The sequence below is a fragment of the Medicago sativa genome, chromosome 6 (assembly GCF_051527215.1).
Source record: "Medicago sativa cultivar Bolivia chromosome 6, Bolivia_mono, whole genome shotgun sequence".
NCBI lineage: Eukaryota > Viridiplantae > Streptophyta > Magnoliopsida > Fabales > Fabaceae > Medicago > Medicago sativa.
Window position 1 is genome coordinate 35841661 of NC_140754.1, and position 15979 is coordinate 35857639.

At 33.1% G+C, this 15979-nt stretch overlaps 2 protein-coding genes across 2 annotated transcripts; both read right to left on the reverse strand.

The window, feature by feature from the left end:
- Positions 1-5240: 5240 nt before the first annotated feature.
- On the reverse strand, positions 5241-8780 carry LOC146914812 (peroxidase 12-like). The gene is made up of 3 exons (XM_085717516.1): positions 8520-8780; positions 7294-7485; positions 5241-5741 (listed from the first exon to the last, which is right to left on the reverse strand). Exons 1-3 carry the CDS (start codon positions 8778-8780, stop codon positions 5241-5243), a joined length of 954 nt encoding a protein of 317 aa, XP_085573642.1.
- A 50-nt stretch (positions 8781-8830) lies between these two features.
- LOC146914813 (uncharacterized) lies at positions 8831-9157 on the reverse strand. The gene has a single exon (XM_085721145.1). The coding sequence runs from the start codon at positions 9155-9157 to the stop codon at positions 8831-8833; it is 327 nt and encodes a 108-aa protein (XP_085577271.1).
- Positions 9158-15979: the final 6822 nt, after the last annotated feature.

Consider the following 15979-nt stretch of genomic DNA (forward strand, 5'->3'; position numbering starts at 1 on the left):
TATATAGTTTTTATTTGGGTCATGGTTATTATTGTCCCTTATAAATGACTATATAATTCATGTCCATTAATTCAAAACCAACATACATATTTGTCATGCCTCTGATATAGAAAGAACTAATACAAACCCATTTTTCAAGTGGTAGCATTTTGATTTTAACTTTCACATTGTATTTCCATTTTTTGGCTCTGCTTCCTGTATGTCTTTCCCATTCACTCGGTGTCCGCTTCCTTGAATCACAAGAGACTCACTTTGCACATAATTTTGAAAAATGCAATCACAAACAACTCAATGGAAGTCTTCTATAAAGAAATTATATGCATTCACAACAAACTGTTTTGATTGTAAATATAGTCAGATTTGTAGAAAAATCCAGATTGACAATAGTTACTTTTTCAAGTATTAGTGGATTTATGCTAATGTAACAGTTAAATGCAAAATCATAAATTAAATAGATTTGTATGCATCAAAACAGAATATACACAAATATATAAATATGTACATTAAGTTATAGTAGTTACAAATCTCTACCCCAAAAGATGATAAGGAAGATGGGAGAATTGGCTCTATAGAAAAAAACCAACTCAATAATATGGACCCTAAGATTCTTTTATATAAGGTGAGGAAGATCCTGTATGACAGCAACACAAGGAATGATGTTGGTCAAAAATTCACAAACATACAAAAGATGGAAAGCCTCCTAGGAGAGGCTGGCAACCAATCATGAATCTTATTTCTTGGAACTGTCCTGGGTTAGGGTACCCGTGAGAAGTCAGGGCCGTTAATTAGATCTTGTTAATTCAAAACCTAGATTTTGTGTACTTATTGGAGACTAAGTTAGCTTCACGTGATCGAACTTACTCAACGTTGAAATCTATTGGTTCCTTAACCAATTGTTTTTCTATTGACTGCAATACTATACTAGTGGTGGTAAATCCACTACACATGTAAATCCTTCTAATTTACTTAAAACACAATAATTCATTTGTAAAATTATACTTCAAGTCCATCCTGGAAAAACATAGAATAAAAATCATTTGAAACTAAACAGGTAAATGGTTCCACATTGAATCAAACCATATGTAACTAGTTGGTTCAAATTTTAATACTATGAACGTTTCTTTATTTCACAATATCAAATCTAGTACATGACTCCTTGTTTTCCACTTTTTAAATCAAAAACATTATGCTTTTAAGTGTTCCAACTCTTTTAATTATAACTATTATATATAGGTTTGTTGCTCTCAACTCTTTGAAAGATCTATTGAATTTGAAGGTTACTAGCAAAGAGTTGAAGAACTTGTCTAAGGATGAAAAGGTGCTGCATGTTTGTTACGTGAAAATTCTTTTTCTCCCTTGGAAACTATTTAGTAAAAAACAAAGCGATTCATTTTTTAAACACATATTATACAGTCAAAATTCGAAATTTTGTTTTTGGGTTTGTTTACCGAATATTTGTTGCCCTAGACCCGATATTGAGATTGCCAAAGATTATTTATACATTTCAAATTTCATGTATATTATCGGAACAATTTGAACAATTAATCATTCTTTAATCAATCAACCATGTTTTTAAGGTCGTTAATAAAATATGTTTTTCATTATATATTGCTAAGATTCAACATAATAATGATTTATGGAGAAATAATTCATACATTTTTTTCAAAGGAATGGAGAGATAAATCATACACAATAGTATTTTTTGGGAAGTTTCTTTAAGGGGGTATTTTTTTTACCAGATCGTTGACTATTTTATTTTGGGTACTTATTCATTGAATAGTAATAACTACTTTATAAATCTCATTCTTTTAATATTTATGACAAATTCTCGTTCTTTTCTAAAAGTATATATAAATAGTGCACAATGAATCATATTATGAAAGCAAATCATGATAATTATTGATAAAAAAAAAAATCATGCTAACTATGTGTAATGGTAAATCGGCTTCATATGATGAGTTTTTTCTTTGTTGCATAGATTTTAGTAAGGCTGAGAATGATATCCGAACTCGTCCACAACCCGAAATAGAGAAAGTCTTGATTAGGGACAAACCTAAATGCAAAAAGTTTGGGCACACTCACATAAATCCTTATTTTTTAAAAGATAAATAGGTTTAATGATGTGATTAATTTATTTATCATTTAATTTTCTTTATTGTTGTGTGTGTACCCAAATAATTCTATCTGTGTTTGTATCTACGTAAGACTTTCTCCCCGAAATAACCGAGTCACCTGTGGGTCCATTGGTGGCGGGTTAAAACCGGTCTCAGGTGAAGAAATAAAAAAAAAAAGGGTTGTTTTAGCTTAAATAGTCGTGCCCAGTTCTATTAAATCCAAGTCCGGCCTATACTAAACCGACCGAAGATCCAACTAGGACCAGTATTTTTTTGTTACTTGCAAGCCCAAAACTAAAATTAAAGTCCAGTCCAATTGAATTATCCAACATATATATAACCTTAGACACTCTAGAGAGTAGAACAATGAACTCACCACCACACCTCCATCGTCTCCCTCAACCCCTCAACAGCCGCCACACTCAGCAGTTCCTACTCACAAAAAACTCTGCAACACAACACTCACCACACCTTCATCATCTCTCTCTGATTCTCTTCTTTGATCTTGTCCGAAAAATCTCAGTTTTTTTTCTCAATTTTTTTGTCTATATGTCACTTTTTGGATTGTTCAACAAGATAAGAAAAAACTCAGTGTCAAGAATATTGGATCTAGATTCAAAAACATAAAAATTCATGACTTAGGTAAAGAACTTGATTTATTGCATCTTTGAATTATTTTCAATATCTTCGTCTCTTCTTTCAGAGACCTCAAGACCCTCCATTCTCACCATCTTTCAGAGCCATCTTTTTTGTTAACTGAGGTTCGATCTCGAATGAGTTACTGTTTTGTTTTTCCCCAATACTTTTTTGCCACCTCTATGTATTTAAATTTTTATTATTTGCGTTTGTTAATTTACATATTTTCTTGGTTTCAGATCTAATGTTTGTGTGAATTTCCATTAACTTTTAAGCTTGAATATTTCAGTCTTATTCAAAGATGGAATGATATTGTGAGTATCTTCTACTTTTCTGATGTATGGATTTTTTTTCTTCTGATTAGATTTGCTTCTTTAATTGTATTTTTAAAATATTTTTGTTGTTGTTAACCATTAACATATTCAAAAATCTATTCTTCATATCTAGGTGAGAATTAATTTCAATCTAGATCATTTTATAAATTGGTTTGCTGAAATGGAAATAGAAGGTTCTAAAAGAAAATAATGAAATCATTCCAAAACACAGTTAGGTAAGAAAGTACAAAGAATCTTATATGAATCATTCAAATCCGTGAGTATAAAATTGAGTGATTGGCAATAAGAGAGATCTCAAAAGAATGGAGTTACTCACAAATTCAAGAAGAGAAGAGTTTCTTCACCATGTCTGGTCGCTACTTTTCCCCTCTAAAAATAACATTGGTGAATGAATGAAAGTGCGGTTTTTTTATATAACAATGAAAATACCGTTTTCTTTCATTTTTATATTATTTAATTAAATATGCTCTATTTATTTAAATGAATTTTTAACTAGGGATTATTCATAAGGCAAAAGAGTAGTTCTAAAAGTAATAATTGATTGAGAAAATATATATTAATGAGTACATAAGTCAGTATCCTTGTTCATACAAGTGGCAACATCAAGATTCAAGTCTTCTTACTGTCTGAAAAAAAAAATCAAGTTTTTATTGTTAGATTCGAGTCTTCTTTTATTAAGTGAGTTTTGAAAGTTATAATTAAATCTATTTGTTTACCAATTAAGTGAGTCTTCTTTCAACAATGACTAAATTGGATAACGAGAAACGAACTTAGTCTCCATTAAGTACACCAAATCTAGGAAGTGAGTTAACAAGAGCCATTTAAGGGCCCTGACTTCTCATCGGTGTCCCAACCCATGATAGCTCCAAGAAATAAGCTTTATTGCTAGCCAGCCCCTCCTAGGAGGCTTTCTATCTTTTGTATGTTTGATGGATTTTTGACTAACCTCATTCCTTGTGTTGCTGTCATACATGGTCTTCCTCTCCTCATAGAAAGGACTCTTAGTGTCCATATTATCATCTGATTGCTTCTATTCATGTGCTTATTGAGTTTTTTTTTTTTTTTTTTTTTTTGATAGAGCCAATTCTCCCATCTTCCTTATCATCTCTTGGGGCAGAGGGTTGTAACTACTATAGCTTAGGGTCCATGTTTATATTTTGTTTTCATGCATACAAATATATTTTATTTATGATTTTGTGTTTAACTATTACATTATCATAAATCCAGTATTACTTGAAAACGTAACTATTGTCATTTTGGAATTGTCTACAAATATGACTATGATCTTTACCATCAAAACAATTTGCTGTGAATGCATATAATTTCTCTATAGAAGTCTTCCATGGAATTTTTTGTGATTGCATTTTTCAAAATTATGTGCAAGTATTTCTCTTGACAACAATTATTTAATAAAAAACTTATATATTTAATGTTAAATGCAAAAATTACGTTTTAAACATACTATTTTAAACTTCTTAATATGTAGAAGCTTATACATGATAAAAAAAAATTATTCCATGGCTACTCATGATAAACAAAATGAGGAATCTAAGGAAACACTATGTCTCAATTATTGAGGTTGTTTAGCTATTAGCTTAAAAAATCGATTCCTTGGCTACTCATGATAAAGTTATTGAAGCCCAAATTTCCCAACATGTGGCTTTATCCTAAAAAAATCTCCGGAGGTGAAGGAAAATAAGGTAGTTGACTATGAAAGAAGTGAAAAACCAAACAAGTAGGATAGGATCATTTGGAATATACTTCTTGAAATGATGATCATATGAGGAAAATGCAAAAACTTTTTATATTTTTGAAATAATATTCAAAGAACAATGAGTCAATGCTCCTTCCATTAAAAGCTAGATGACATAGAGACGTCGGCATTGAGAGATGACATTGAGATCACCTCTTAACACACATATTTTAAAAACCACATTGGGTATAAGAAAATGATTAAAAAAACATAGCTTAGGATTGCTCTTTTTTTTTTTTTGAACAAGGATTTCTCATGTTCATAGATGAAATTACAAAATACATTTGAATCTCACACATAACTATGAGATACCGGAATGAAGATATTTAATCAAACAATATCAACATAGAAAATTGAGCTAGCACTTATTGACCGGACACAAATAAGCTTTATCTAGATGGCTTACTTCGTGTTTACAACATTGCACTTAGCACGAATTTCACCTTGATTACCCGTCAACACACCCAACTGACTCATCTTAGTAATAGCAATAGAAAACTTCTCAAAAAACAGCTTCTGATTATTGGCAAATGAAGTGACTAATCCCTTTGTTCTCTGATCATTAAACAAATCCTGGTCAGAAGTGAACAAACCACGACCATTCATTAATTCAAGGTAGTATTTATTATCAAACAATGGTGTTATCAAATCCAAGTTTGCTGTATTGTTTGAGGTTTCATTTGGACATATAGTTTTATTGGAGAATGTGCTACAGTGTGCACGACCAAATGTGTGTGCACCTGATAAGGCAACAACATCTGTGACATCAAAGCTTTGTGCTGCAAAAACTTTGAGTGTCACACTTGTTTTTTTAGAGGGTTGTGGAATATTTGATGTTGCAGTTGTGTTGAAGGGTAGACTATCTCTTCTTCCAAGTGGCACTTTGATAAAAGGGCCTCCAGACTGAAATATTCAAACATTAATTTTTATATGTTAAAGAAGAAAAACATACTATAAAGTTAAAAGTAAATTAACGACCAACATTTATAGATGAAATATGTAGAATCTGTTATAATTTCTTACTAATCAATTTGTTATGAAAAAACTTGTGACAATTAAATTTTTCTTTCTCATATATGTATGTATTCAACGATTAGATCTCTTTAAGGTTTTATATTTTTGTTAACTTATCTTTCTAAATAGGCTTGTAAGGTGAGTGACTCGTATGAGTCTTCTATTTTTTATGTGGGGACTTGAGTTTTTTCTAATAAGATAATTTACAACATCTACACAATGAAGCTTCTAAAATGAAGATTGTTTATACTTATAAATCTGTTTAGTTTATCTAATCCAACACATGACTCTTTAACTTATCCCCTCGTGCTTGAGATTAAACATCTATAAAGTGACCCTTTTTATTTTTTTTATTAAATCTATAATGTGACTTGAGTGGGCCAATAGTTGTGACCTCATAGTTGGCGGGTCATCTGATCTTGCATATACTTTAATGTCAACTTAAATTTTTTATTTGATTTAACTCAACCTTATAAAACCAATTTGTAAATAAAAATGGGTCTTTCTAATTTGTACCTAAGGGCACAAAATAAGAAATTAAATAAAGAAATTTAACTTTGAGAATTATGCATTTATAACCTTCAAAAGCTTAAAAACTTATCTTTTCAATACAATATTTATTGTTTAATTCTATTTTAAGATCATTATCTTGTGCCCTAAGGGTACAAGTTAACATTTCCCTACAAACAAAGGAGAATTTAGTAATATTAACAAACACAATAGACACGTTAATTGCACTAACAACTTTTCTTAAAAAATGTGAAAAATGAAATGGGTGCTTGCATACAGGGACAGGGACAGAGGGAGTATTAGCTAAGATGAAAGTATAGTTTAAAAAACAATTACTATCACTAGCAGCTCCCACGTGGCTAAAGTCACACATCCGGTCACGATTTTAGATTTTGGGTCGCTGTTTCACATCCATTCTCTAGAGTTATTTTTTATTTTTTTTTATAAATAAAACACACAATTATATGAAAAGACTTCTCTGTCGTGCAAAACAAATAAGTACAACACAATTGTTATGTTTATATGCTTTTGAAGTTGGTTTTGCTCTTTTGAGTAGCAACTACAAATGTTGTCCGTGTTTTTTCAGCTACGAAAGTTACGAAGAGTCAACTGTGTAACAAAATGAGTGATCGGTGGCTAAATAACCGTTTTGGAACTTATTTAGAAAAAAAAAATGTTCTTTTATTTTAGCTCATGTTCAACAAATTTTTAGGAGACAGTTTTTACTATAATTATATTACATCAAACAATGTTATTTATTTTCTTTAAAAATTCAGCCACACATATACCTTATGTTAGATCCGTCCCTTCTTTGAGTAGAAAAAAGAGAGCTAATTCTATATTAGTACTGTTAAATATATTTGAATATCAATCCTAATGTTAGTTCATAAGATAAATATGTCCAATTCAAACTCTTTAAAATTGTTCTTACTAGGAAAACAGCTTCACGAGCAGCTAAGACAGTGATATCAGCACATGAGACTATCCTTCCACACTTGTTGTGCACAATACCACGAATGTCATCAATGGTTTGCAATGCTTCCGTTCTTATTCCTCCATTTGCTATTTCATCCTTTTCATCTTTGCCTCCTTTTGCATCCAACAAAACTGACCCATCACATCCCTACACATATCAAATTTTATCACTCATGCATGGAACACGTTTCTATATATATATAGGGTTATGATAGAAGACACCTTTTATGAAGGTGTCTTTTATCAAGTTACTCTATGAGCATTTGTTAAAAGACACCAACTACTTTTTATGAAGGTGTCTTTTATCAAAGTTATAACTAAAAAGTGAAAATCACACCTTGAGGTGTGACTTGATAAAAGACACCACCAAAGGGTGGCTTGTAACATAACCCATATATATATATATATATATATATATATATATATATATATATATATATATATATATATATATATATTTTACACAAAGTATGTCCAATTTTCGTCAAACAAATCATTGTCTATCAAGCAATGAAATCACCCGTTATGTTTTTCTATATATATACTACCTCCATCCCTAATTACAAGATCCTTTTGAGATTTTTTTTTGTCCCTATCTTCAATTACATTAATTATTTCTTTACCATCATACCCCTATTTATTTTGTATCTTTTTCTTCAATCAACAATAATAAATATTATGTTGAAAACATAAATTAACTCTCTCTATTAAGGATAAAATTGTAAAAACAATAGTAATTATAAACAAATTTAATACTATTTCCAACTTTCTTAATTCCCGTGATTTTAGTAAAAGAGTCTTATATTTAGGGACGGAGGTAATATATTTTTTTTATATATATCTTCTTCCCTTTCTCACTAAATAAGACATAACTATAACTTTTTTTTTGTTTATTTTTTCATTTTCATTAAAAGTAATCTTATTCCCTCTCATGTTAGTGTTTTTTTTTTTGGAAACCGGTTGAGCTACCTCTCAAACCTCAAATCAACGACTGCAAAAGTTGAACTTAGGTTAATTTTTTGTGAGACTAATGTTACAAACTCTACCGTTGGTTATATTAGGTCTAATGTTGATTATTAGTAAGTCTAGTGTTTTTATTGAGAGCTATATAGTATAGGGATACAAGATACATATAACTTGGAAGTATGGTATATTTAGAACTAGATGGTTACAATTACTAACAGTTACAAAGCAATCATGAAAGAATATACGGAGCAAGCCAGGGACTTGGCCATTGTCCTTCTTCAACACCTTTGTAAGATGGTCTCTCACTACAGTTTCAAGGTTGGGACAGGTTTTGGAGAAGAAAGAAAATGAAAGTCCCTTGACTACTTGTGGCTGAGCTTGCGCCTCAGAGACATGAAAGTGAGAAGCTAATACAAGAGAAGAAATTAAAAACAAAACATATAAAGGAAAAGAGTCAAGGCAACAAAACCTTGCCATATTTTTACTCATTTAGTGGATGGCGACTTTAGATTACCAGTTGAGGAAACTTAGTGCATTTCATTCATAATAATAGTTTCGATACAAGATGAAATTCTAATAAAAAAACGGAAACTAGCATAACGTTGAGCTTCCCAAGCTAGGCTATGAGCAGCTTCATTGACCTGTCTCCTAATAAACCTCACATCAGAGGTTGCTAAATCTGAGCTAAGCAAGTCCCTACATTCATTAATAATTGCATTGAAATCTGACACCCATTGCTTATTCCCGTAGATGCTATCAACAACAGTTTTGGAGTCCGTTTCAAAGTCCATATTGAGCAATTGAAGATCACGAACCCATTGGAGTGCAAATAGCATGCCTAGCGCCTCTCCCATATCCACCTCAACCAACGGCGAGAACCATTATGTCTTGGCCAGGACGTAGCAACCTCCCTCGTCTTGGATACAGATTCCAATTCCTACCCTATTCAACGAACTCGAGAACGAAGCATCAAAAAAAGTGTATCCAAGACGAGGAATTCCATTTCTTACAAGAGCATTGAATTATCAGGATGAGCTTTGGAGGGAAAAAGCAAGAGATCAAAGGTTTATCCATGGGGATAGAAATACCGCTTATTTTCATAGAATATCCAAAATCCGTGCCGCAAGAAATTCCATTTCTTTTCTCCAAGATGGTGATATGATTCTAACCGACCCTGATCAGATTGAGGTACATGTTCTAAATTATTTTCAGGCCATCTTTAGTGTTGATAACAACTGCATTAATAATAACATGGTGGTATATACTATCCCTTCATTGGTGACTAATGAGGATAATATTGCTCTTCTTCGGCTACCTCAATGGGAGGAGATTAAAAATGCTGTGTTCGCTCTTAATGGTGACGGTGCCCCTGGACCTGATGGGTTTGGGGATCATTTTTATCAGACATATTGGGACATTGTTGATGCAGATGTCATTCAATCAGTGCAGGATTTTTTTATTTCCGGTCTGCTCACTCCAAACATTAACTCTAATCTGATTGTGTTAATTCCGAAGGTACCGGGGGCGCGGGTTATGGGGGACTACCGCCCTATAGCACTTGCCAACTTTCAGTTCAAAATAGTCACTAAAATTATTGCGGATAGATTGGCTGCCATTACTACGCGTATTATTTCTGTTGAGCAACGTGGTTTCATCCGTGATCGTAATATATCTGAATGTGTCATTTTGGCATCTGAAGCCATCAACTTACTTGAGAAGCGTCAGTACGGAGGTAATATAGCTTTAAAAGTTGATATCGCAAAGGCCTTCGATACTTTACACTGGAATTTTCTTATGGCAGTGCTTCGACAGTTTGGTTTTGATGGAAAATTTGTGAATTGGATCTTGGCGATTTTGCATTCTGCTCGTTTATCTGTGTTGGTTAATGGGAAAGCTGTGGGATTTTTCTCTTGCTCGCGTGGAGTTAGACAAGGAGACCCTTTATCACCGCTTCTTTTTTGTTTGGCTGAAGAAGTGCTAAGTCGGGCTCTCACCATGGCTTCGACAAGCGGCCATTTGACACCAATGTCTTACTGTCGTGGGGTCTCTCTTCCCACGCATATTTTATACGCTGACGATGTTTTGATTTTTTGTACAGGAACGAAGCGTAATGTTCGCAAGCTTCTGAATATTTTTAATAAGTACTCCGAGGTTTCTGGCCAAATCATTAATAATTCAAAAAGTCGCTTCTTCACTGGAGCCATGACTGGCTCTCGTGTTCAGATGATTGCCTCCCTCTTGGGTTTTAATGTTGGAACATTGCCTTTTACCTATTTGGGGTGTCCAATTTTTCGTGGAAAGCCGAAGGTGTCTCATTTTCAAGGTATTACTGACAGGATAAAAACAAAGCTTTCCACTTGGAAGGGTACCAGTCTGTCCATCATGGGTCGTGTGCAGCTCGTAAAATCAATTATACATGGTATGCTACTTTATTCTTTTCATGTTTATTTGTGGCCACGAAGGCTGCTCCGGTCTTTGGATACTTGGATAAAAAAAATTATATGGAGCGGAGATATTCTTACTAGAAAGGTTTGTACGGTATCTTGGAAAACGCTTTGCCGTCCGTGGTCGGAAGGTGGTCTTGATATAAAATCCACGCGGTTGCTTAATGATGCTTTAATGTTGAAGCTAGCTTGGAAGCTTTTTACCTCTAATTCTCAATGGGCAGTCCTGTTCAAAAGTCGGTTCTTTTCTCATGGGCAACCTCTTCGGTATTTTTTCCAATCTTCAGTTTGGCATGGTGCTAAGACTCATATAGACACCATTATTCAAAACTCTTTATGGATTGTAGGAACGGGAGAGCAGATTAAACTTTGGACGGACAACTGGCTTGGTGAACCGTTGGTGCAATTACTTAATATTGATTCATTCTTCCATTCTAGTTTTATTGGCACAGTTTCGGATATCATTGCAGATGGAGATTGGAACCTTCCTACTTCTCTTTTAGTCACTGATGTAACGTCCAGGTTGGCTGATATTACACTTCCGCTAACCCCACTTAAGGATTCTCTTATTTGGAAGCATTCTGGAGACGGACAGCTCACATCAAAGCATGCTATATCATTTCTTAGGCCAACTGCTCCGTTGTTATTTTGGGCAGAATGCATCTGGAAGAGTTGTATACCTCCATCTCATTCCTTCTCTTATTGGCGGCTGATGCACGGTAAGATGCCCACGGACGAAAACCTTCGGACTAAGGGCTGTGTTATTGTTTCTGTCTGCTGTTTCTGTTTTAAAGATGCTGAAACATCTGACTACTTATTCCTCCATTGTCCTTTTGCGGTTGAGTTGTGGACCTGGCTTGGAGGAAAACTTCACTTTGTGCTTGATTTTTCTTCGATTGCGTCTCTTCTTACTAGCATTCCTACCAATTGTTCATCACAAATGTCGGATATCTATGTGTCAGCAGTCATTCATACGGTGCATTCAATTTGGTTAGCTAGAAATGCTTTTCGCTTTCAGTCTAAGTTGCAATCAGTTCACTCCACAAAAGTTCGTATTCACTCTATGATTGCAATGTCCGGCAATGCCTCGAAAGGTAAATGTTTATCCTCAGACTCGGCTCTTCTTGTTGATTTTTCAATTGCTACTCACCACCGTAAATACAAGGAGATTATTTCGGTGATTTGGAAACCTCCCACTTCCCCTTGGCTGAAAGTGAATACCGATGGCTCCGTTATTGGCGGTTTAGTGGCTTGTGGCGGTCTATTTCGGGATTCATTAGGCACTTTCCTCGGTGCCTATTCTTGCAACATTGGAATTGCCTCGGTTTTTCACGCGGAAGTAATGGCTTTCATTTTAGCTATAGAACATGCGGCACAACATGGGTGGAGGAATCTTTGGTTGGAAAGCGACTCAACTTCTGCTTTGATGATTTTTTCGAATCCTTCCTTGGTTCCGTGGCTGCTTAGGAACAGATGGCATAATGCACGGAGACTAGGTGTTCAGGTTATTAGTTCTCATATTTTCCGTGAAGGTAACAGCTGTGCGGACAAATTGGCGAATATGGGTCATGGCATTCAAGGTTCCATCTGGTTAGAAACTCTTCCAGCCGAATTGCATCTGGATTTCTTCCGAGACAGAATTGGTCTTCCCAATTATAGATTTCCTTAGGCTGCATTTTATTTTTCTTTGTCTGCTTTTATTTTATTTTATTTTTATAGGGTTTTGGCCTAGTCCCCCCTCTCTCTTTGTACAGATTTTTTCCCCTTTTTATTGAATTTCAGAGTTTGATAGGCATAGGACGGAGGCTTCCCAGGGTGCCAACCTAGTTGGGATGTCGGTGTTGTCTCCTGATGTCGGTCTCTCTCCCTGCTTAGCAAAAAAAAAAAGACGAGGAATTGGAATCTGATTTGTATCTGCCTGGCTTGTACTATGTTCTAAAAAAAGTGTTTTTAATTTTTTTGGTACAAATTAAAAAATTATTAATTAATTTCATATGGTTAGTTCTTGGTTAACCCGTGTAATGCACAGACTGATAACTATTATTTTTCAATTTACGAAAAATGTATTATGTTTTATTTTGTTATTTGTCGAAGAAAATAATTTAGTTCGTGTTTTCTTTTTAAATTTGTCTGTGGTTTCTTATGCCGCAATGACACTTATGTCTTTTTATTTCTAGATTTATCAATGACAAATATTTTTCCTACATTTTTTTATGTATCAATGACTAATATTTTAATAGTGTTTTATTATTAGTAATAAGTATTCAACTCATAATATTTTTATGTATCAATGATAAATAATTGTCCTATGGTTTTTTATATTTATAATGACAAATATATGTTATATGTTTATTATTACCAAATATTTGTGTCATTTTGTTTTACATATTTATTAGAGATAAAACAATGTTATTGATTAAATAGGGACCAGAGTACTATGTCTCCATATCGAGCAATTATATTAAATTAGGACGAGAATGTTTTGGATAGGTTAAAGAGTTTATGATTGTGATAGTGTGTGAATAAAGTAAAGGTAAAAAGATCACACAAAAGATTTATAATGGTTCACCTAAAACATACTACTTCCGGTCTGCACACCCGACGATAATTTTATATAACAATAATCATGGTTTTAACGAAAAAGGATGTCACACCCATTCATTTATCTTTCACATAATAAAATAATAGAGAATCAGATAAAACAGCGGAAGATACTTCATAAAATTTCATAATTATAAATATATTGTCTTTAACATCATTTAGGAAAAATAGCATAAAACATCATAGTGCTTAAACTTCATAATTTAAGGACATTCAACATTTAACCCAACCCTAATGTTACATTTCAGAGTATGTATTTATTCGACTAATTAATATCACAAATAATAGCTACGGGAGTATATCCATGTCGCCACCTTCTAAGCTTCCCGCAAAGCTAAAGCTCCTCGTTCTGAGTAGTTGTACCCCAAGAGTACAAACACCAAAATACACAAACAACAGCAAAGGGGTGAGAATTCACATCATTACATATATTGGGATATATAAATAATAAAGTAGATAATCATATCGTCATTGGTCCTTCATCACATCATCATCAATCATTCATCATATCATCATCAATCATCCATCATCATATTCATACAATATATTTCATAAACATCATTAACACATACATCTAATATGACAGAAAAAGTCTTTTTTTTTATAGTGGAGGAGTGAGACTATTTGAAATGATGGATGTGTAGCTGTTGGTCAATGGTTATAGACGATGTGATCTGCAACTGTCAAGTGTTACGTAATAAAGACAATTGGAGGTGTTATGTTTCTGATGGAATCTGTTGTCACTAGCTATTTGCGAGCATACCTCCCTTATTAGGCGAGGGTGTAGGTAAATATAGTTTGGCCTAAGTGCATTGTGCCTGATTATTGGACCTTGGACGACTGATGATCGGTCATCTTACTTTATTTTTAATACGTTTATCAGTCATTTTATCAGATATTTTAATCATTATCTAGGAGATTTAAAGAAGTTGACCAAGATTTAAGGGATATTTTGTATTGGTTTCGATTGAATCTTGTAATTTTGTTTTTTTCCTTAAACGAGACAATTTCGTAGGTGGTTTGAGTATTTTATTGGAAAATCATGTAATTCAGCAAACAAGACGCCTCATGGAAGTTTTGGAAAATATTCAAGAAAGATTTAAAGACATTAAAAATTGGGGAAATGTAGCCATCTCTAGGGATATGCATCTTTCATCTATGTTAGGAAGAGGATATGCATCTTTAACAGCGAAGCTAGCAAAAAAATTACGCAGGAGCGAACTATAAAGCAACAATAAATATTGTTAAGATCAATATATTAATTTTAAGGATAAAATTTGTTTTTAGTCTCATAGATTATAATTTTTTAGGTTTAGTCCTTACAAAAAATGTATTCAATTTTTGTCTCGATTATTTAAAATTTTACAAAAAAAAAAAAGTGTTTTTAGTCTTGCATTTAATCTTTAACAAAAATTTAAGGACTAAAATCAAACAAAATCTTAGGAACTTAACTTAAAAACCACAAGTGTTGTAGTGACTAAAAACAAATTTAATCCAAAAATTAACCAATACATTAAAAAAAATCACAATAATTTTTGCTTATATGAAATGTAAATTAAAGCAACAACAAAGGATAAAAATTGACAATAGTTATTTAGAAATGTTATGAAAAATGCATTTCAAAAAGTCAAATTTATCCATAATTGACCGTTTACTAAATCGATTAATAATGTATTTTCCAATGTAAGCAAATAGGTTATTTGCAAGAAACTATTGTCCATTTAATTTGTTTATGACTATTGTCTTAATAATTTTTACTGTTGAAAAGTTTTCTCTATAACTATTATTGAGACCGGAAGCATCAAACCAATATAAATAAATCTATCAATCATATATTAATATCTTTACTTTCTTATTTATGTTAATTTTTGACAACTAAATTTGTTTGGGGTAGCTCAATATTTATTATTTGAGGTAGCCGGATACAATTATATACTAGCCAATTAAAGAATGGTGTATATTTTGGGATAGCCAAGGCTACCCGTTGGTCATGAAGGGCTACGCCCCTGTGCATCTTTATGGTAGTCACTCTTAAGATCGGTATAGTCAATACACATACATTATTTTCCATTAGAGTTTTTGACAAGTACAACACTGGAAAAGCCAAGTTGTGCACTTGGCCATGTAAATGAAATTTGCCTCTAGGAGGTTTTTAAATCTTTTTCTTCAACCTCTTCTTTTTCGGGATAATACTTCCTACATTGCTGAGTTACAACTCTAACCCTAGGGTTCACTGTCAACTTGTGTTCATATCCTCTTAGATTACGGCAAAATGTGTTAAGAGTCTCATATTAAATGAGACAACGTTTGAAAATGAGTATAGATACCGGACGATCTTTACTTTACAAACCAGTTTTTTAAGGATCGAGTCTAATGTGGCTGATGTGGGGACTAATTTGGGGTTGCAATACAGTAGGGAGGACTTTAAAATTTGTTATATTAATGCCGCAATTTAAAACCAATGCTAAGTATCTCATAATTAAATATTTGACACAGTAGTGATTTTAAGCACCTTTTGGGTAGACTTGTCTAAGCCATCGTAGCCACAGTAAGATCCAGGGCCAGGTTTCAAATCTTCATCAGAGCGCAATAATGTATGTGTCAATGGATTCCCATTATAATCTTCATCAG

Coding starts and splice junctions, on each gene's coding strand:
- LOC146914812 (XM_085717516.1), bottom strand. CDS start 8,780: ATGGCAAGGTTTTGTTGCCTTGACTCTTTTCCTTTATATGTTTTGTTT. Junction 7,486..8,519: donor TTCATGATTGCTTTGTAACT/GTTAGTAATTGT, acceptor TGATATGTGTAG/GGATGTGATGGGTCAGTTTT. Junction 5,742..7,293: donor CTCGTGAAGCTGTTTTCCTA/GTAAGAACAATT, acceptor TGAATATTTCAG/TCTGGAGGCCCTTTTATCAA.
- LOC146914813 (XM_085721145.1), bottom strand. CDS start 9,157: ATGGGAGAGGCGCTAGGCATGCTATTTGCACTCCAATGGGTTCGTGAT.